Consider the following 25,142-nt stretch of genomic DNA (forward strand, 5'->3'; position numbering starts at 1 on the left):
AGAAATTTCTGCAGGGCAGAACGCTACGTGCGCACATAGCCTAAGGGTGCCAATAGTTTTGTCTGGCCCATTTTTGGAGTTTTGTGTGAAATGAGCAATGATTTGATTTTTGTTTCATTCTCTTTTGTGTTTTTTCATTGCAAGCAAAATAAATGAAGATAATACCAAAGAATTTGTGATTGCAATCATTTTCAAGAAGAGTATTATCTGACAGAATTGCAGGGGTGCCAATACTTTTGGCCAGCACTGTATATATATATATAATATATATATATTCTGCTTTAGACATTGTAAATGATTGCATAGTTAACCGGTCGTCCCATAAACAGCATCTATCTATAATTATGTACACCTTGTACACAATACACTAATGTTCACAAAAATTGGCAGCTCAAACACACTTGTGTGAATGGAGCGGTAGTGAGCATGTGCAACTGATGCCCCATTAAGTGGTAATTGCACATGCTCACACTTCTTTTTTTCCATACAATCCTACAATAGAGTTTGGGCCCTACCTAGCGCCTATCTCTGGGTCAGCCAATGTCAAATATGCAGCTCAGCTCATAAGTGTGGACCCTATAAAGGGTGGTGAGGGACCCCAGGGGCCAGCAGTAGGTTTGGCCAGGGGGTCACCATCTCCCCCTTCCTTATAAACAGGGTTTCCCTTCCCTTTCCCCGTACCTAGCGTGACAAAAGCCTCATGGAGGAGTACAGAGGGGGCTGTGGCGGCAATGGGACCAGTAAATATCAATTTATCTATCTCTTACGCTCTGCTTGTGCTTAATAGCCTGGGGCCTACGGGACCTTAAGCATAATAAGGAATATTCAATTTGCATCGAATAACCTCAATGTACATTTTAATTTCTTGGCCAAATTCAAGCAAATCTGCCAAATTCGAATTTTGTTAGATTCGCTCAAAACTAATATCCACTTTATTTTCTAGAAAAATGTATGAGTTATTGTGCCGACGTCCTTGATATAATCATCTGCCCTTAACCGTGAAGAAACGAGAAAAAGATGAATCTTTGTGTATTTAGCGGAGTTCTCCGAAACTTAACATTATTTTAGATTTCATTAATACTTTTCCGCTCCGGTTGCAGGGAGAAGCAAGAAGCGGGACAGATGTCAGAACGCAGAAGCTTATCCGTTACTGGAGACAGAGGCGTGCGCCTGTGAAGTATATAAATCTCAGCCGTATGGAAATTGGTCGGACTGCATAATACAAGATGCAAGAAATGAGATGCAGCCGGGAGTGAGAACTCGGGGGAACATGAAAGGCTGCGGCGGAGGCATCCGACTCCGAGCCACCGCTTGTTATGATTTAACTGGCAGAATAGTTGAGCCCACTCTCTGTAGTCATTCTGGTAAGAAGAAATGGAGAATTATTTTTAGAGCTGCCATTTATCATTCAATGGTTTTAATTGTGAAGGTGGGGAAAGGATTTGTATCCGTGTCGTCTTAGGTTTAAACAAGAAAAGTTTTCTAACATTTATAAGATCCCTGCCTGCGCCGCGTGGGAAAATCTCACAGTAAACTGCTCCTCTAATTACCCGACTGTATGGGAGGAAGCATTGCAAAAAAAAGTCCAATTGTCGATTGTAATAATCTCTGGAACATTTGCTGTCCAGGGTGGTCTTACAATAGTTATATTCTTATACATAGGGGCAGTATTATAGTAGTTATATTCTTGTACATAGGGGCAGTATTATATCAGTTTTATTCTTGTACATAGGGGCAGTATTATAGTAGTTATATTCTTGTACATAGGTGTCAGTATTATAGCAGTTATATTCTTGTACATAGGGGCAGTATTATAGTAGTTATATTCTTGTATATAAAGAGCAGTATTATAGTAGTTATATTCTTATAAATAGGAGCAGTATTATAGTAGTTATATTCTTGTACATAGGGGCAGTATTATAGTAGTTATATTCTTGTACATAGGGGCAGTATTATAGTAGTTATATTCTTGTACATAGGTGTCAGTATTATAGCAGTTATATTCTTGTACATAGGGGAAGTATTATAGTAGTTTTATTCTTATACATAGGAGCAGTATTATAGTAGTTATATTCTTGTACATAGGGGCAGTATTATAGTAGTTTTATTCTTTTACATAGTAGCAGTATTATAGTAGTTATATTTTTGTATATAGGGGCAGTATTATAGTAGTTATAACATATTCTTATACATAGGGGCAGTATTATAGTAGTTATATTCTTGTACATAGGGGCAGTATTATATCAGTTTTATTCTTGTACATAGGGGCAGTATTATAGTAGTTATATTCTTGTACATAGGTGTCAGTATTATAGCAGTTATATTCTTGTACATAGGGGCAGTATTATAGTAGTTATATTCTTGTATATAAAGAGCAGTATTATAGTAGTTATATTCTTATAAATAGGAGCAGTATTATAGTAGTTATATTCTTGTACATAGGGGCAGTATTATAGTAGTTATATTCTTGTACATAGGTGTCAGTATTATAGCAGTTATATTCTTGTACATAGGGGAAGTATTATAGTAGTTATAATATATTCTTATACATAGGGGCAGTATTATAGTAGTTATATTCTTGTACATAGGGGCAGTATTATAGTAGTTATATTCTTGTACATAGGTGTCAGTATTATAGCAGTTATATTCTTGTACATAGGGGAAGTATTATAGTAGTTTTATTCTTATACATAGGAGCAGTATTATAGTAGTTATATTCTTGTACATAGGAGCAGTATTATATCAGTTATATTCTTGTACATAGGGGCAGTATTATAGTAGTTATATTCTTGTACATAGGGGCAGTATTATAGTAGTTATATTTTTGTACATAGGAGCAGTATTATATCAGTTATATTCTTGTACATAGGGGCAGTATTATAGTAGTTATATTCTTGTATATAGGGGCAGTATTATAGTAGTTATATTTTTGTATATAGGGGCAGTATTATAGTATTTATAATATATTCTTGTACATAGGAGCAGTATTATAGTAGTTATATTCTTGTATATAGGGGCAGTATTATAGTAGGTATATTCTTGTACATAGGAGCAGTATTATAGTAATTATATTTTTGTATATAGGGGCGGTATTATAGTACTTATGTTCTTGTACATATGAGCAGAAATTTAGTTAGATTTTTGGATATTGAGGGGCAGCATTGTATCTTGCTCTACTTTTCAGTATTAGTGGTGAGGTCAGTGATTGGCTGCAGAGGTTATTATGTGTCAGCACACCTTGTCATTGCTCATCGGATGTGAACGAAGACCACCAGTGTGTCTACAGATTTATAAGAGTCCATCTTTAAATAATATTTAATACCATTTTCTACTACATTGTTTTTATATTATAAAACTATTTTGGGACAAATCCCTCTTCTGTGAGCGCCCTCTAGTGGTGACTATTAGCAGCCAGAATTTTATTGTCATTGTCTATCTAGGGGGATTGGCGGCTGAGCGACAGGAACATTAGATTTCTAACCCCCGTAAAGATAGATTATGATATGAAGACAATATGTAGAGACTTTTGAACCTCTTTAGATTGAAAAAAATAAATCTGATATTTGTAACATGACTGAAGGGTCATAATAAATGATTACATCAGAAAAAAACCAGTGTAATTTATGTATATTAGCATTTATCACACCGCAGCGATAAAACAGCATAAAACGTGAGCTCCGTAGTCTGGTATGAAGCTTTTATTCTCGCCCATAAACTGTCCTGTTTTGTCGCTGCTGACTGCAGATTATATCTCGCGGGTTAACTCAATATTACAGATAATGGTGTTTCATTTACCCGCGGCCGCCGTCCTGTAAGGTCTGTGATAAGGCGATTCCGCGAACATGAGATGTTCCCATTATAAAATGAGCGCAGTTACATTCGGATCAAGATAATTGTGCAGGGTTTGTGTAGAGAGGCCGCACCGCCGTCCCCGCAGATAAAGCGTATGTGAGGGGTCAGCGCTGGATGAACGGAGCAGAGGGTCCCTGAAATCCTGCATGCTCCATCGAGGGCCGCAATAACCTCCTTATCGCACCGTGCAGACGTTCAGCTGTAAAAGGGTCAGCGTGAATAAGAAGCGATGGGGGCAGAAGAAAGACACAATCCCGGATCACCGCTCCTGCCCTTTTACTGCCACTTTAAATGAAAACATCTTATTATTAAAGGGCAATTCCTATCACGATGGATATTAATATCACTGATACAGTAATGACTCCTAAGTTATATGACATTTAGAAGCCCAACGAGGCTTAATACCTTCTTTATATTCTTATCTTTGCTCCCATCATGACTTGAGATGAAGTATTAGTTTAATTTTAGTTTAATTTTATCCATGATTATTGTCCTCCCTGCTGATAATATAATATGGAAAATAACTGCTATAATACTGCCTCCAACATACAAGAAAAACTGCTATAAACTGCCTCCAACATACAAGAAAAACTGCTCTAATACTGCCCCTATGTACAAGAATATAACTACTATAATACTGCCCCTATGTACAAGAATATGACTACTATAATACTGTCCCCTATGTACAAGAATATAACTACTATAATACTGCCCCTATGTACAAGAATATAACTACTATAATACTGCCCCTATGTACAAGAATATGACTACTATAATACTGTCCCCTATGTACAAGAATATAACTACTATAATACTGCCCCTATGTACAAGAATATAACTACTATAATACTGCCCCTATGTACAAGAATATAACTACTATAATACTGCCCCTATGTACAACAATATAACTAGTATAATACTGCTCCTATGTACAAGAATATAACTACTACAATACTGCCCCTATGTACAAGAATATAACTACTATAATACTGCTCCTATATACAAGAATATAACTACTATAATACTGCTCCTATATACAAGAATATAACTACTATAATACTGCCCCCTATGTACAAGAATATAACTACTATAATACTGCCCCCTATGTACAAGAATATAACTACTATAATACTGCCTCCTATGTACAAGAATATAACTACTATAATACTGCCCCTTTGTACAAGAATATAACTACTATAATACTGCCCCCTATGTACAAGAATATAACTACTATAATACTGCCTCCTATGTACAAGAATATAACTACTATAATACTGCTCCTATGTACAAGAATATAACTACTATAATACTGCTCCTATGTACAAGAATATAACTACTATAATACTGCCCCAATGTACAAGAATATAACTACTATAATACTGCCTCCTATGTACAAGAATATAACTACTATAATACTGCTCCTATATACAAGAATATAACTACTATAATACTGCCCCTATGTACAAGAATATAACTACTATAATACTGCCCCTATGTACAAGAATATAACTACTATAATACTGCTCCTATATACAAGAATATAACTACTATAATACTGCCTCCTATGTACAAGAATATAACTACTATAATACTGCTCCTATGTACAAGAATATAACTACTATAATACTGCCCCCTATGTACAAGAATATAACTACTATAATACTGCCTCCTATGTACAAGAATATAACTACTATAATACTACTCCTATGTACAAGAATATAACTACTATAATACTGCTCCTATGTACAAGAATATAACTACTATAATACTGCCTCCTATGTACAAGAATATAACTACTATAATACTGCTCCTATATACAAGAATATAACTACTATAATACTGCCCCTATGTACAAGAATATAACTACTACAATACTGCCCCTATGTACAAGAATATAACTACTATAATACTGCTCCTATATACAAGAATATAACTACTATAATACTGCCTCCTATGTACAAGAATATAACTACTATAATACTGCTCCTATATACAAGAATATAACTACTATAATACTGCCTCCTATGTAAAAGAATATAACTACTATAATACTGCTCCTATATACAAGAATATAACTACTATAATACTGCCCCCTATGTACAAGAATATAACTACTATAATACTGCCCCCTATGTACAAGAATATAACTACTATAATACTGCCTCCTATGTACAAGAATATAACTACTATAATACTGCCCCCTATGTACAAGAATATAACTACTATAATACTGCCTCCTATGTACAAGAATATAACTACTATAATACTGCTCCTATGTACAAGAATATAACTACTATAATACTGCTCCTATGTACAAGAATATAACTACTATAATACTGCCTCCTATGTACAAGAATATAACTACTATAATACTGCTCCTATATACAAGAATATAACTACTATAATACTGCCCCTATGTACAAGAATATAACTACTATAATACTGCCCCTATGTACAAGAATATAACTACTATAATACTGCTCCTATATACAAGAATATAACTACTATAATACTGCCTCCTATGTACAAGAATATAACTACTATAATACTGCTCCTATATACAAGAATATAACTACTATAATACTGCTCCTATGTACAAGAATATAACTACTATAATACTGCCCCTATGTACAAGAATATAACTACTATAATACTGCTCCTATGTACAAGAATATAACTACTATAATACTGCTCCTATGTACAATATAACTACTATAATACTGCTCCTATGTACAAGAATATAACTACTATAATACTGCTCCTATGTACAAGAATATAACTACTATAATACTGCCCCTATGTACAAGAATATAACTACTATAATACTGCTCCTATGTACAAGAATATAACTACTATAATACTGCTCCTATGTACAAGAATATAACTACTATAATACTGCTCCTATGTACAAGAATATAACTACTATAATACTGCTCCTATGTACAAGAATATAACTACTATAATACTGCCCCTATGTACAAGTATATAACTACTATAATACTGCCCCTATGTACAAGAATATAACTACTATAATACTGCTCCCTATGTACAAGAATATAACTACAGTCATGGCCAAAAGTTTTGAGAATGACACCAAAATGCTATTTTCACATGATCTGTTGCCCTCTGGTTTTTAATTGTGTTTGTCTGATGTTTACATCACATACAGAAATATAATTGCAATCATATTATGAGACCAGAAGGTTCTATTGACAGAATGAGTTAATGCAGCAAGTGAATATTTGCAGTGTTGCCGCTGCTTCTTCAGGACCTCTGCAATTCTCCCTGGCAGCTCTCAATCATCTTCTGGAGCAAATCCTGACTGATAGCTGTCCATTCTTGCCTAAGCAATGCTTGCATTTTGCCAGAATTTGTTGGTTTTTGTTTGTCCACCCGTCTCTTGATGATTGCCCACAAGTTCTCAATGGGATTAAGATCTGGGGAGTTTCCAGGCCATGGACCCAAAAGCTCTGTTTTGTTCCATGAGCCATTTAGTGATCCCCTTTGCTTTATGGCAAGGTGCCCCATCATGCTGGAAAAGGCATTGTTGGGCGCCAAACTGCTTTTGGACAGTTGGGAGAAGTTGCTCTTGGAGGACATTCTGGTACCATTCTTTATTCATGGCTGTGTTTTTAGGCAAGACTGTGAGTGGTGCGATTCCCTTGGCTGAGAAGCAACCCCACACATGAATGGTTTCAGGATGCTTAACAGTTGGCATGAGACAAGACTGGTGCTAGCGCTCACCTCTTCTTCTACTAATAAGCTGTTTTCCAGATGTCCCAAACAATCGAAAAGGGGATTCATCTGAGAAATGACTTTCCCCAGTCCTCAGCAGTCCACTCCCTGCACCTTCTGCAGAATATCAGTCGGTCCCTGATGTTTTTTTCTGGAGAGAAGTGGCTTCTTTGCTGCCCTCCTTGAAACCAGGCCTTGCTCAGAGTCTCCGCCTCACAGTGCGTGCAGAAGCCCTCACACCAGCCGCTGCCATTGCTGCGCTAGCTCAGCACTGCTGGTAGTCCCATCCAGCAGCTGAAACAGTTTTAAGATACGGTCCTGGCGTTTGCTGGTCCTTCTTGGGCGCCCTGGAGCCTTTTTGGCAACAATGGAAGCTCTCTCCTTGAAGTTCTTGATGATGCGATAGATTGTTGACTGAGGTGCAATCTTTGTAGCTGCGATACTCTTCCCTGTTAGGCCATTTTTGTGCAGAGCAATGATGGCTGCACGTGTTTCTTTAGAGATAACCATGGTTAACTGGAGAGAAACAATGATACCAAGCACCAGCCTCCTTTTAAAGTGTCCAGTGGTGTCATTCTTACTTAATCATGACTGATTGATCGCCAGCCCTGTCCTCATCAACACCCACACCTGTGTTAATGGAACAATCACTAAAACAATGTTAGCTGCTCCTTTTAAGGCAGGAATGCAATAATGTTGAAATGTGTTTTGGGGGTTAAAGTTCATTTTCTTAGCCAATATTGACTTTGCAAGTAATTGCTGTTAAGCTGATCACTCTTTATGACATTCTGGAGTATATGCAAATTGCCATTAGAAAAACTTAAGCAGTAGACTTTGTAAAAATTAATATTTGTAGCATTCTCAAAACTTTTGGCCATGACTGTACTATAATACTGCCCCCTATGTACAAGAATATAACTACTATAATACTGCCCTTATGCACAAGAATATAACTACTATAATACTGCCCCTATGTATAAGAATATAACTACTATAATACTGCACCCTATATACAAGAATATAACTACTATAATACTGCCCACTATGTACAAGAATATAACTACTATAATACTGCCCCCTATGTACAAGAATATAACTACTATAATACTGCCCCTATGTACAAGAATATAACTACTATAATAATGCTCCTATGTACAAGAATATAACTACTATAATACTGCCCCCTATGTATAAGGATATAACTACTATAATACTGCTCCTATGTACAAGAATATAACTACTATAATACTGCCCCCTACGCACAAGAATATAACTACTATAATACTGCCCCTATGTACAAGAATATAACTACTATAATACTGCCCCTATATACAAGAATATAACTACTATAGTACTGCCCCTATGTACAAGAATATAACTACTATAATACTGCCCCTATGTACAAGAATATAACTACTCTAATACTGCTCCTATGTACAAGAATAAAACTACTATAATACTGCCCCTATGTACAAGAATATAACTACTATAATACATGAATATAATTACTATAATACTGCCCCCTATGTACAATAATATAACTACTATAATACTGCCCCTATGTATAAGAATATAACTACTATAATACTGCTCCTATGTACAAGAATATAACTACTATAATACTGCCGCTATGTACAAGAATACAACTACTATAAATCCATGAATATAACTACTATAATACTGCCCCTATGTACAAGGATATAACAACTATAATACTGCCCCTATGTACAAGAATATAACTACTATAATACTGCCCCCTATGTACAAGAATATAACTACTATAATACTGCCCTTATGTACAAGAATATAACTACTATAATACTGCCCCTATCTACAAGAATATAACTACTATAATACTGTCCCTATGTACAAGAATATAACTACTATAATACTGCCCCTATGTACAAGAATATAACTACTATAATGCTGCTCCTATGTACAAGAATATAACTACTATAATACTGCCCCTATGTACAAGAATATAACTACTATAATACTGCCCCTATGTACAAGAATATAACTACTATAATACTGCTCCTATGTACAAGAATATAACTACTATAATACTGCTCCTATGTACAAGAATATAACTACTATAATACTGCCCCTATGTACAAGAATATAACTACTATAATACTGCTCCTATGTACAAGAATATAACTACAATAATACTGCTACTTTGTATAAGAATATAACTACTATATTACTGCCCCCTATATACAAGAATATAACTACTATAATACTGCCCCTATGTACAAGAATATAATTACTATAATACTGCCCCCTATGTACAAGAATATAAATACTATAATGGTGCTCCTATATACAAGAATATAACTACTATAATACTGACCCTATATACAAGAATATAACTACTATAATACTGCTCCTATGTACAAGAATATAACTACTATAATACTGCCCCTATGTACAAGAATATAACTACAATAATACTGCTACTTTGTATAAGAATATAACTACTATAATACTGCCCCCTATATACAAGAATATAACTACTATAATACTGCACCCTATGTACAAGAATATAATTACTATAATACTACCCCCTATGTACAAGAATATAAATACTATAATGGTGCTCCTATGTACAAGAATATAACTACTATAATACTGCCCCTATGTACAAGAATATAACTACTATAATACTGCTCCTATGTACAAGAATATAACTACTATAATACTGCCCCTATGTACAAGAATATAACTACTATAATACATGAATATAATTATTATAATACTGCCCCCTATGTACAAAAATATAACTACTATAATACATGAGTATAATTACTATAATACTGCCCCCTATGTACAAGAATATAACTACTATAATACTGCCCCTATGTACAAGAATATAACTACTATAATACTGCCCCTATGTACAAGAATATAACTACTATAATAATGCTCCTATGTACAAGAATATAACTACTATAATACTGCCCCCTATGTATAAGGATATAACTACTATAATACTGCTCCTATGTACAAGAATATAACTACTATAATACTGCCCCCTACGCACAAGAATATAACTACTATAATACTGCCCCTATGTACAAGAATATAACTACTATAATACTGCCCCTATATACAAGAATATAACTACTATAGTACTGCCCCTATGTACAAGAATATAACTACTATAATACTGCCCCTATGTACAAGAATATAACTACTCTAATACTGCTCCTATGTACAAGAATAAAACTACTATAATACTGCCCCTATGTACAAGAATATAACTACTATAATACATGAATATAATTACTATAATACTGCCCCCTATGTACAATAATATAACTACTATAATACTGCCCCTATGTATAAGAATATAACTACTATAATACTGCTCCTATGTACAAGAATATAACTACTATAATACTGCCGCTATGTACAAGAATACAACTACTATAAATCCATGAATATAACTACTATAATACTGCCCCTATGTACAAGGATATAACAACTATAATACTGCCCCTATGTACAAGAATATAACTACTATAATACTGCCCCCTATGTACAAGAATATAACTACTATAATACTGCCCTTATGTACAAGAATATAACTACTATAATACTGCCCCTATCTACAAGAATATAACTACTATAATACTGTCCCTATGTACAAGAATATAACTACTATAATACTGCCCCTATCTACAAGAATATAACTACTATAATGCTGCTCCTATGTACAAGAATATAACTACTATAATACTGCCCCTATGTACAAGAATATAACTACTATAATACTGCCCCTATGTACAAGAATATAACTACTATAATACTGCTCCTATGTACAAGAATATAACTACTATAATACTGCTCCTATGTACAAGAATATAACTACTATAATACTGCCCCTATGTACAAGAATATAACTACTATAATACTGCTCCTATGTACAAGAATATAACTACAATAATACTGCTACTTTGTATAAGAATATAACTACTATATTACTGCCCCCTATATACAAGAATATAACTACTATAATACTGCCCCTATGTACAAGAATATAATTACTATAATACTGCCCCCTATGTACAAGAATATAAATACTATAATGGTGCTCCTATATACAAGAATATAACTACTATAATACTGACCCTATATACAAGAATATAACTACTATAATACTGCTCCTATGTACAAGAATATAACTACTATAATACTGCCCCTATGTACAAGAATATAACTACAATAATACTGCTACTTTGTATAAGAATATAACTACTATAATACTGCCCCCTATATACAAGAATATAACTACTATAATACTGCACCCTATGTACAAGAATATAATTACTATAATACTACCCCCTATGTACAAGAATATAAATACTATAATGGTGCTCCTATGTACAAGAATATAACTACTATAATACTGCCCCTATGTACAAGAATATAACTACTATAATACTGCTCCTATGTACAAGAATATAACTACTATAATACTGCCCCTATGTACAAGAATATAACTACTATAATACATGAATATAATTATTATAATACTGCCCCCTATGTACAAAAATATAACTACTATAATACATGAGTATAATTACTATAATACTGCCCCCTATGTACAAGAATATAACTACTATAATACTGCCCCTATGTACAAGAATATAACTACTATAATACTGCCCCTATGTACAAGAATATAAATACTATAATACTGCTCCTTTATATAAGAATATAACTACTATAATACTGCTCCTTTATATAAGAATATAACTACTATAATACTGCTCCTTTATATCAGAATATAACTCCCACAGGGGAGTGATAAAATGGAAAAAGAGCCGACTAGTCACAGGCCTAATTACCATAGGGAAAGGGAGGATTATAAGTGGATTTCTTAAACATTCATATTAGTGAATAGCGCCATACAGGGCTGATTAGGGAGGGAATTTGGACATACAGCCCTGAATGCTGCTGGGTTGGAGGGCAGAAGGGACCTAACAGGTTCCCTCTAAGGAAATTTGTATTTTTATTTTGCAGCGTACTGTAGGGTTTCTGAAATAATTATCCGGGATGGACGATCCCATTAAACACAAATGAGGACAGAAGAAGTAAATTTCTCGCAGTTGGTTTTCATTAGGAATTAATCTAGCTGGAATGTGGGATGTAGCTGCGTGTATAGAAATGTAACATATGAGAGATATGGGGGTATTAATAAATGTATCCATTGTATCATCCCCTCTGAGACTCCCGTTCTCACTAATGTATGTTCCGCACTTTATATACACTGTTACTTTTATTGCTTTAGTGATTATTTCACCATCACATTTTGGAAACTGCAGAGATCCGGCTCTGTTCGGTAACAATGCTGCAATTTATGTAAAATGTATTTCTGTGCCGTTCTCAAACTATAACTTAAATTTCCTCCATTTATAGAGAATTTCTTCTCTTTTTTTGCCTTTTGTAACTCCGAGTCTGTAATAAACAGCTTCTGCGGCTCATTACAGGCCCCAGTAAACGCAATAACATTATCGCCCTCTGAAAGCCATTGAATGCTTTTACTGAAAAGAGCGGTTTCCAGAGAGGTGTTCGCAGTCTCTGCTGCCCTCGCAGGTCAGGGAGCGCAGGAACACAGCGTGCCGACTGCCGTTATTACCTGTCACTCCCTCCGCACAAGTGATACTTCTATAAAGCTTCCAGCTCACAGAGGTGCAATGTACTCAGGACTTTACAAGAGCAAATCAAATGGGAAGAAGAGATAAAAAAAAATAATGAACTGGAAAGACCACCCAGGGGCTGAGTTCTACTTTCAAGACTCCATTACTCTAACACTTTCCAGGCACAAAAATAATAGTAATAGCAGAGAAGCAAACCTGGAGCTTAAAATGGACCTATTATTATTATTAGTGCTGAATAATTTTTATATTTTTTGTACACCGATAAAGTTAGAGATAATAGACACCACTTCATCATTAATTGATTGTATTTTATGAAAAATAAATAATTGCTGTTAATTGAAAATGTTTGCGTTTTTTTCCTCTCAAGCCTGCATGTGTTAAATTACAATGCAAGCTGCTTGATGCTGTTCAGTGTCAACCATGTAGTCTCTAAATAAACTGTAAGACAAAAGGTGCAAAAATAGGGTCTTATCCGAGGGGTGTTATGGATGGACAACACTAAGGGCACTTACCTTGAGGGGTTGTGAGAGTTACAATCTGTAGCGCCAGCGTCTCTGCCGAGACACCAACTTAATCACTGCCCCAGCCGGGTCATGTCCTCCCCTGCACTCCCCGCCCTTCCACATGTACTGTTACCTCCTTCCCCTTTGAGCCCTGTACATGCGACAAAGCGTTGCTGCGAGTGCACCTAAGGCACGTTTATGCACCCCGGCCCTCCTCTTAAAGGGGCAGCATGCCATTTCCAGGAAATGCTTCTAAGTCTATGGCTGAGAGGCACTGTGTATTTAAGGCATCCTCCTTTTAGGGGAGGTGCCTGCGCAAAGCTTCTGTCTAATAAGTCTATAGTGTGTTTCCTAGGTAGTTGTCAGGTCCTGATCTCCTAGCTCCTGTCCCTTTTTTCCTGTGTCCGTCTGAAGTACCTGCCTTCCCTTACCATCTATCCCTGCTGTGCCCACCATTCCTGTCAATACCCGCCTGTCCAGCCTACCTCAGTCACCCCACCTATACCCGACTATTGTTGCGTCGGTCACTTGCCCTGGGGGTCAGCTGCCACAGTCCCGATCACTACCCTGGGAGTGGTACCTGTAGTCCGCCTCACAGTGGGCAGCTAGTTAAGCCCTTCCAACTAAAGGGTAAGCCTGTGTCCCCCCTGTGGTCCAGTGGGTCCACTAACCCCCCTCCACTTGCTGCCACTAGAGCGGCCATGAGCATTATAGTATCACTAGATGCACATGTCAAACTGGCTGCTGCAGCCCCACGTGGAACCAGATAAATCGCAGAAGAAGGGGTCAAATGCCGCATTGCCGAAGTAAGGAACAATCCAGAGGAGTCTCTTCAGTGACTTTGTTTGTATGTGTAGAAATCTTCGAATAAAGTTACTGAAGAGAATCCTCTGGATTGTTCCTTACTTCGGCAGCGCAGCATTTGACCCCTTCCTATGTGATTTATCTGCATGTAATCTCTGTTCCCTTTCCCCTCTCATTTGCAAAAATGTGAATTTCTGCTCAATTATGATTTGACATTAGTTAAAAAGCATCTTAAGGAGAGGAAAGGGAGAAGGAAGGCTCAGATTTCTGAGGGTGTTGTTGTTTTGATTGTCTCTGAACAGCATCAAGCAGCTTGCAATGTATTCTAATATGTGAAAGCTGCAGAAAATAAAAATTCTACATTGAAACAAATTCAATGCTCTTTAAAAGGGGTTGTCCGGTGGAAAAACGTTTTCTCCTATCCCCAGAATAAATAATAACTGACTGATGGGACCCTCAGCAGTTGATAGGACGGGTCATTTTTATCCCCGTAAGAATAAAACGGCAGTATGTCTGCTTGACTATTACTCCATTTATTCGTTTGGGGCTGCTTAGTGCTGCACTCGGCATTTTCGGTCATCCCTAATGCATAATGAATGGAGCAGAGTTCAGGTATCCAACCTGCCGTTCTACTGCAGCATGTCAATTCTTTTTGCGTTTTGTCCATGCATTTCGGAGGACTGGCAGATGAATCCCCCGCTCACTTGGGGTCGGCAGGGGATTGATGCCTGGTATCTGGCCAAATGCCGGTCCCCATATAAAATGTATGGGGATCAGAATCTGGCGCAAAGGGGTAGGAGCAAGAGCTTCATACTTACCAATTGACCAGGGCGACTGTCACACTGCTCCCATAGCTGCTCATTCACTTCCCGGGCTGCTCATTACCTTCATTGAATATGCACTGCTTCCCCTGCCCACTGGTATCTGTGATTAGTTACAGTCAGACAAGCCCCCACGCTGAGTGACAGCGTGTCTTAAGCTTCCAATCACAGACGCCGGCGGGCAGGTCTATATCATACAGTAACATAAATAAATTAATAAAAATTGGCATAGGATTCCCATATATTATGATACCCAGCACAGATAAAGCCCAATAGCTGGGGACTGGTATTCTCAGACTGGGGAGACTCATGGTTATTATAATAAATAAAATAATAATAATAATAATGGTTAGTTGGTGCTCCCCAGCCTAAAAATAACAGCCTGCAGCCGCCTGGGATTGTCGCATCCATTAGATGCAACAGTCCCAGCACTTTACCTGGCTCTTCTCTATTGCCCTGGTGCAGTGGCAATCGGGGTAATAAGGAGTTAATGGCAGCCCACAGCTGCCACTAAGCCCTAGATTAGTAATGAGAGGTGTCTACAAGATCCCTCCATTATAAATCTGTAAGGGAAATAAATAAAGAAACACTGAAATAATCCTTTATTTGGAATAAAAGACAAAAAAACCCACTCTCTTTCACCACTTAGGGAGCAAGGGAATCTGGTTACCTCTTGCACTTTCATTGGATTCCTGTGTTATGCCCCGCCCCCGAGGATCCTGAAATCCTGATATAGCATATTTGTTTTAGTGGAATCTCTTAATCGGCTTGAGCTTTAGAAAATAACTTTAATTCTCATTTAAAAACTAATTTCCCAGTTGCCTCCATGTTTCTGTTTTGGGTTCTAAAACATATTTGCTACAAATAATAATTTAACTTTGTTCCTTGTTCAAAAAATTATCTTTTCCTTCTGTCCTTTGTCCAAGAACATAAGAAATCTCGAAGACACGGGGGAAATCTCAGATAAAATTAGCTGTGTGCATTGAGAAGGCATAAAATACTTTATTACTGGTGCTAAAAGAGAACACAAATAGATTGGATCTTGTTCACACCCGTCATAATAAAGTGTGATTGTAATTGAAGTGTAGAGCAGGCGGTCTTCTATCACAGCCCCCAGTCACTGACCGTCCGCACCACAAGAGAAGGATCGCTTTAAATTGGTTTTATGCTGACAGAGCGACAAGCGGTTATTAATATTACAAGACACTGTTGGTTCTGCATTTATGGATGACTGAGCTGAGTGATTTGGTCTCGAGCTGCAACATAAGCAATATATCCAGAATATATTGTGCACGTTCTGAAGCCGCTCTCCAGACAATCGCCTGCATTTATCCTGAAATCTTCCTCATAGCAAACTGTGCACAGCGGACTCAAGTGTCCAATTTAAGGAAAATTGTCCCCCAAATTGGTAGAGATAGAAAGAAAACAGCAGCACCTGGACTCTGATCCGTGGTCCACTCCGTAAAATCGAAAAAAGGGGCAGCGTTCCAAATAAAAAGTACAAAAAAGTGACGTCCTCTCATTCAGAGGGTGAAAAAGTAACCCCGCTTATTCTAAACTTTATGTGGAGCGCTGCATGACTTATATAGATGGATACATAGAGAATGCGATAGCTGTTAGAGAGAGGGATGGAGAGAGCGCGTGAGATGGGGGGAGTGATGTGGAGAGCGATGGGGACAGGTGAAGAGAGGGATGGAGTGAGCGCGTGAGATGGGGGGAGTGAGGTGGAGAGCGATGGGGACAGGTGAAGAGAGGGATGGAGAGAGCCCGTGAGATGGGGGGAGTGAGGTGGAGAGCGATGGGGACAGGTGAAGAGAGGGATGGAGAGAGCGCGTGAGATGGGGGGAGTGAGGTGGAGAGCGATGGGGACAGGTGAAGAGAGGGATGGAGTGAGCGCGTGAGATGGGGGGAGTGAGGTGGAGAGCGATGGGGACAGGTGAAGAGAGGGATGGAGTGAGCGCGTGAGATGGGGGGAGTGAGGTGGAGAGCGATGGGGACAGGTGAAGAGAGGGATGGAGTGAGCGCGTGAGATGGGGGGAGTGAGGTGGAGAGAAATTGGGGGAGTGATGGGGACAGGTGAAGAGAGGGATGGAGTGAGCGCGTGATGAGATGGGGGGAGTGAGGTGGAGAGAAATGGGGGGAGTGATGGGGACAGGTGAAGAGAGGGATGGAGTGAGCGCGTGATAAGATGGGGGGAGTAAGGTGGAGAGAAATGGGGGGAGTGATGGGGACAGGTGAAGAGAGGGATGAAGAGAGCGATGGGGACAGATGGAAAGAGGGATGGAGAGAGATGGAGGGGATAAAGAGAGGGATAAAAAGATGGAGGACAGAGGGAGGGATGGTGAGAGATGTAGGGATGATGGAGGGAGGGAGGAGAGAGGGATGGAGAGAGATGAAGGGAGAGAGGGAGAGAGATAAATGGAAGAAGAAAAGAGGGATGGAGAGAGATAGAGGCAAGGAAGAGATAGATGGAGGAAGGAGAGAGATGGAGGGATGATGAGGCATGGAGAGAGAGGGAGAGGGAGGATGAGGATGGAGAGAGATGGAGCAAGGAACGAGGGATGGAGAGAGAGAGATGGAAAGAAGGATTGAGAGCGCAATGGGGACAGATGGAAAGGGTTGGAGAGAGATAGAGGGGATGAAAAGAAAGATGGAGAGATGTAGGAAGGAGAGAGGGATGGAGAGAAATGGAGGGATGAAGAGAGATGAGGGATGGAGAGAGATAGATGGAGTAAGGAGAGAGGGATGGAGACAAATGGAAAGAGGGATAGAGAGAGAAGGAGGGATGAAGAGAGGGATGGAGAGCGAGAGGGAGAGAATGGAGAGAGGGATGGAGAGAGCGATGGGGACAGATGAGAAAGCTGGAGGAAGGAGAGAGAGAGATGGAGGGATGATGAGGCATGGAGTGAGAGAAGGAGGGAGAGGATGGAGACAGATAGATGGAGTAAGGAAAGAGGGATGGAGAGAGAGATGGAAAGAAGGATTGAGAGAGCGATGGGGACAGATAGAAACCGGGATGGAGAGAGATGAAGGAGATGAAGAGAAAGATGGAGGAAGGAGAGAAAGATGGAGAGAAATGGAGGGATGAAGAGAGATGAGGGATGGAGAGAGAGGGAGGGAGAGGATGGAGAGAGATAGCTGGAGTAAGGAGAGTGGGATGGAGACAATTGGAGATAGAGATGGGGAGATGGAAAGAGGGATGGAGAGAGATGGATGAAGGAGAGAGGAATGGAGAGAGATAGGTGAAGGAGAGCGAGATGGAGAGAGATGGAGAAAGAAAAGAAAGATGGTAAGAGATGGGAGGGATGGAAAGAGTGCTGAAGAGAAATTGAGAGGATTGGACGAGAGATGGAGGGATGTAGAGAGATGAAGGAGGATGGAGAGAGGGATGAAAAGAAATGGTGGAAGGAAAGAGATGTTGGGATGGAAAGTGATAAGAGATGGAGAGAGATGAGGGATTGAGTGATGGATGGGTAGGGATGGAGAGAGATGGGGATGTAGGGCAGGATGGAGAGAGATGGAGGGGATGGAGAGATAGAGGACTGTAGAGAGATGGGGATCGAGAGAGGGATGGGAAGAACTGGAGCATAGAAAGGGATGGAGAGAGATGAGGGATGGAGATGTAGAAATAGCGAGACAAATATGGGATAGATAGATAGATAGATAGAGGGATAGATAGATAGATAGATAGAGGGATAGATAGATAGATAGATAGATAGATAGATAGATAGATAGATAGAGGGATAGATAGATAGATAGATAGATAGATAGATAGAGGGATAGATAGATAGAGAGATAGATAGATAGAGGGATAGATAGATAGATAGAGGGATAGATAGATAGATAGATAGATAGAGGGATAGATAGATAGATAGATAGATAGAGGGATAGATAGATAGAGGGATAGATAGATAGATAGAGAGATAGATAGATAGAGGGATAGATAGATAGAGGGATAGATAGATAGAGGGATAGATAGATAGATAGATAGATAGATAGATAGATAGAGGGATAGATAGATAGAGGGATAGATAGATAGATAGAGAGATAGAGAGATAGATAGATAGAGGGATAGATAGATAGATAGATAGAGGGATAGATGGATAGATAGATAGATAGATAGATAGAGGGATAGATAGATAGATAGATAGATAGAGGGATAGATAGATAGAGGGATAGATAGATAGATAGAGGGATAGATAGATAGATAGATAGAGGGATAGATAGATAGAGGGATAGAGGGATAGATAGAGGGATAGATAGATAGATAGATAGATAGATAGATAGAGGGATAGAGGGATAGATAGATAGATAGATAGAGGGATAGATAGATAGATAGATAGATAGATAGAGGGATAGATAGATAGATAGATAGATAGAGGGATAGATAGATAGATAGATAGAGGGATAGATAGATAGATAGATGGATAGATAGATAGATGGATAGATAGATAGAGGGATAGATAGATAGATAGAGGGATAGATAGATAGATAGATAGATAGATAGATAGATAGAGGGATAGATAGATAGATGGATAGGTAGATAGAGGGATAGATAGATAGATAGATAGAGGGATAGATAGAGGGATAGAGGGATAGATAGATAGAGGGATAGATAGATAGATAGATAGATAGATAGATAGATAGGTAATGGTGTGAAATAGATGGATTCACTTTCACATTGATCGTCAGATAGACATATAATACTGGATAAAGAGATAAAAAATTGATATGATGGATAGAAAGAAATGTGTTTATCTATTTGAGAATCCATTTGAATTTCTGTCAGATAAAGATAAAGTGTAAGAAAGATAATAGATGTCATAAATGGATGATGGATTTGAAGACCTATTATTTGCAATAAAAAGTATAAAGAAAATACAAATATCCAGATGTAATTGTATATTTTGAGGATAGAGCGATGGATTTGAAGCAAAATGATACAACAATATCTGAGTTTAAAGAATAGAACAAGTTGTTTTTTTTTTTTACTTTATCTGTGCCCCCCCCCCCAAAAAAAATAATATTAAGAGTGTAAGAAATGATCAATTGGTTAAAGTTACATAAGCTTTTTCTTTCTTAAGAGATTTTCTCTGTTATTCTTTAATTATATGTAATAAAAAATATTGTAAGATGACATACAGGCTGTGATGCTTGTCTTTTCATCTCCCATGCTTTACACTGCAGCTCTTCTTCAGATTCCCTGCTACGTATGTTGAGGAAATATGCAGGCTGAAGTAACAAAGCTTTAGTATTTTCAAAGTCTGAAGATATTTTTCTGGCATTTCAGCCTTTTTGAACTCATTTGCGGTGATACTGAAATCTAATGACTTTTTCCTATAACTGTGTTACCAATTCATTATAACACAGCAGACAGTGCAGAGCCCGGCGCCGCACATGAAGACCCCACTATAAGTTAGGAGGTAATGGGACCAATGAGGAGGCTCTTAGGGCCACATTACCCTGGATTACAGGTGCTGATTATCTCCCCATCACTTACTTTGGACTTCTGCTTATTTTGCAGGATACCTGGAGGAGCGCTGCGAGATTCCTTGTCCCTTCGACTGTAAGCTCAGTGACTGGTCTGGCTGGTCAACCTGCAGCGCCTCCTGCGGATCCGGAGCGAAAGTCCGATCCAAATTTTTGAAAGAGAAACCTTATAATGGTGGGAGACCCTGCCCAAAGCTGGACCTTAAAAACCAGGTGGGTAGCGAGAAAACGAATTAGTAAAATATTGTACAATATTTCATTTTCATGTACAATATCTCACCATATTACATTATATGAGGACAGTATTATTTTGTTTATAGTTATCTGTCTATTATCTATCTATCCCTCTCTCTATCTATCTATCCCTCTATCTATCCCTCTCTCTATCTATCCCTCTATCTATCCTTCCCTCTATCTATCTATCTATCCCTCTATCTATTAACTATCTATCTATCCATCTATCCATCTATCTCTTAATCTATTAACTGTCTATTTATCCATCTCTCTATCTATCTATATATCTACAGTTAGGTCCAGAAATATTTGGACAGTGACACAAGTTTTGTTATTTTAGCTGTTTACAAAAACATGTTCAGAAATACAATTATATATATAATATGGGCTGAAAGTGCACACTCCCAGCTGCAATATGAGAGTTTTCACATCCAAATCGGAGAAAGGGTTTAGGAATCATAGCTCTGTAATGCATAGCCTCCTCTTTTTCAAGGGACCAAAAGTAATTGGACAAGGGACTCTAAGGGCTGCAATTAACTCTGAAGGCGTCTCCCTCATTAACCTGTAATCAATGAAGTAGTTAAAAGGTCTGGGGTTGATTACAGGTGTGTGGTTTTGCATTTGGAAGTTGTTGCTGTGACCAGACAACATGCGGTCTAAGGAACTCTCAATTGAGGTGAAGCAGAACATCCTGAGGCTGAAAAAAAAAGAAAAAATCCATCAGAGAGATAGCAGACATGCTTGGAGTAGCAAAATCAACAGTCGGGTACATTCTGAGAAAAAAGGAATTGACTGGTGAGCTTGGGAACTCAAAAAGGCCTGGGCGTCCACGCATGACAACAGTGGTGGATGATCGCCGCATACTTTCTTTGGTGAAGAAGAACCCGTTCACAACATCAACTAAAGTCCAGAACACTCTCAGTGAAGTAGGTGTATCTGTCTCTAAGTCAACAGTAAAGAGAAGACTCCATGAAAGTAAATACAAAGGGTTCACATCTAGATGCAAACCATTCATCAATTCCAAAAATAGACAGGCCAGAGTTAAATTTGCTGAAAAACACCTCATGAAGCCAGCTCAGTTCTGGAAAAGTATTCTATGGACAGATGAGACCAAGATCAACCTGTACCAGAATGATGGGAAGAAAAAAGTTTGGAGAAGAAAGGGAACGGCACATGATCCAAGGCACACCACATCCTCTGTAAAACATGGTGGAGGCAACGTGATGGCATGGGCATGCATGGCTTTCAATGGCACTGGGTCATTTGTGTTTATTGATGACATAACAGCAGACAAGAGTAGCCGGATGAATTCTGAAGTGTACCGGGATATACTTTCAGCCCAGATTCAGCCAAATGCCGCAAAGTTGATCGGACGGCGCTTCATAGTACAGATGGACAATGACCCCAAGCATACAGCCAAAGCTACCCAGGAGTTCATGAGTGCAAAAAAGTGGAACATTCTGCAATGGCCAAGTCAATCACCAGATCTTAACCCAATTGAGCATGCATTTCACTTGCTCAAATCCAGACTTAAGACGGAAAGACCCACAAACAAGCAAGACCTGAAGGCTGCGGCTGTAAAGGCCTGGCAAGGCATTAAGAAGGAGGAAACCCAGCGTTTGGTGATGTCCATGGGTTCCAGACTTAAGGCAGTGATTGCCTCCAAAGGATTCGCAACAAAATATTGAAAATAAAACTTTTTTTTTTGGGTTTGGTTTATTTGTCCAATTACTTTTGACCTCCTAAAATGTGGAGTGTTTGTAAAGAAATGTGACAATTCCTACAATTTCTATCAGATATTTTTGTTCAAACCTTCAAATTAAACGTTACACTCTGCACTTGAATTCTGTTGTAGAGGTTTCATTTCAAATCCAATGTGGCGGCATGCAGAGCTCAACTCGCCAAAATTGTGTCACTGTCCAAATATTTCTGGACCTAACTGTATAATCTATCTATCTATCTGTCCCTCTATCTATCCATCTATCTATAATCTATCTATCTATCTATCCCTCTATCTATCTCTCTATCTATCCCTCTATCTATCCCTCTATCTATCTATCTATCCCTCTATCTATCTATTATCTATCTATCCATCCCTCTATCTATCTATTATCTATCTATCCATCCCTCTATCTATCTATTATTTATCTATCTATCCCTCTATCTATCTATCCCTCTATCTATCTATCCCTCTATCTATCCCTCTATCTATCTATCCCTCTATCTATCCCTCTATATATCTATCCCTCTATCTATCTATCTATCTATCTATCCCTCTATCTATCTAGCTATTATTTATCTATCTATCCCTCTATCCCTCTATCTATCTATCTATTATTTATCTATCCCTCTTTCTATCCTCTCTGTCTTTCTTTGTATTTATACTGTATCAATCATAAATGAATACAATGTCTTCTTCCTATAAATACTTGTATAATGTCATCATCAGTAAATATGACATTAGTGTCTGCTCGCGGCGGGGATTCCTAACTACATTATGTGTGTACACAGAGACAAGATTACACTCCGCAAACATAATGAATTTCATTTTTGTCCGTCTTCACAGATGTTGTAAACCTCTAATAATAAAATTATCGGAGCTACAAATGAGGTTAACCGGTGCGGGGTACAGCTCTGCCCGGGACATACCCCTGTAATGGGATTAGAATATGGACATAGTGGAAATCCATTATCACTAAGGCTCAGCGCTGCGTCCACAGATGAGCAGGAGCCGGGGGATGGAATCTTATTAATGATGCTGAATTATTTCCAATAAACATGTCAGGATGGGTTATCCTGCTTTTATGGAGTATAGGAGGCTGCACGTCATGCGGGAAATATTCCATTACAGCCAGTAATGTCACACTGGACAGAGGTTATCAGACCTGCGGAAGAGGAGCAAAGACTCCATCCACATATAATCATAGCAGACCTGCCACCATAATAATTATACCACAACCTACCCAATATACAGTTGAAACCAGACGTTTCCCTCTATACAGACACATCTGCAGGTTTTTCCCTCCACTCTCTATAAAGACACATCTGCAGATTTTTCCCTCCGCTCTCTATACAGACACATCTGCAGATTTTTCCCTCCGCTGTCTATAAAGACACATCTGAAGGTTTTTCCCTCCGCTGTCTATACAGACACATCTGCAGGTTTTTCCCTCCACTCTCTATACAGACACATCTGCAGGTTTTTCCCTCTGCTCTCTATACTGACACATCTGCAGGGTTTTCCCTCCGCTCTCTATAAAGACACATCTGCAGGTTCTTCCCTCCTCTCTCAATACAGACACATCTGCAGGTTCTTCCCTCTGCACTCTATAAAGACACATCTGCAGATTTCCCCCTCCACTCTCTATACAGACACATCTGCAGGTTTTTCCGTCCGCTCTCTATAAAGACACATCTGCAGGTTTTCCCCTCCACTCTCTATACAGACACATCTGCAGGTGTTTCCCTCTGCTCTCTATACAGACACATCTTCAGATTTTCCCCTCCTCTCTCTATACAGACACATCTGCAGATTTTCCCCTCCTCTCTCTATACAGACACATCTGCAGAGTTTCCCCTCCTCTCTCTATACAGACACATCTGCAGGTTTTCCCCTCCACTCTCTATACAGACACATCTGCAGGTGTTTCCCTCTGCTCTCTATACAGACACATCTTCAGATTTTCCCCTCCTCTCTCTATACAGACACATCTGCAGATTTTCCCCTCCTCTCTCTATACAGACACATCTGCAGATTTTCCCCTCCTCTCTCTATACAGACACATCTGCAGAGTTTCCCCTCCTCTCTCTATACAGACACATCTGCAGGTTTTCCCCTCCACTCTCTATACAGACATATCTGCAGGTGTTTCCCTCCGCTCTCTATACAGACACATCTGCAGATTTTCCCCTCCTCTCTCTATACAGACACATCTGCAGAGTTTCCCCTCCTCTCTCTATACAGACACATCTGCAGGTTTTCCCCTCCACTCTCTATACAGACATATCTGCAGGTGTTTCCCTCTGCTCTCTATACA

At 38.6% G+C, this 25,142-nt stretch overlaps 1 protein-coding gene across 1 annotated transcript in view; it reads left to right on the forward strand.

The window, feature by feature from the left end:
- Positions 1-25,142, forward strand: part of THSD7B (thrombospondin type 1 domain containing 7B) — a 593,888-nt gene that overhangs the window by 401,323 nt on the left and 167,423 nt on the right. Inside the window, exons 14-15 of the mRNA XM_075317161.1 lie at positions 1,101-1,364; positions 20,906-21,084. Coding sequence (XP_075173276.1) covers positions 1,101-1,364; positions 20,906-21,084 — 443 coding nt within the window. The remainder of the gene's footprint in view (positions 1-1,100; positions 1,365-20,905; positions 21,085-25,142) is intronic.

This window comes from Anomaloglossus baeobatrachus, chromosome 7, assembly GCF_048569485.1.
Source record: "Anomaloglossus baeobatrachus isolate aAnoBae1 chromosome 7, aAnoBae1.hap1, whole genome shotgun sequence".
NCBI classification, from domain to species: Eukaryota; Metazoa; Chordata; class Amphibia; order Anura; family Aromobatidae; genus Anomaloglossus; species Anomaloglossus baeobatrachus.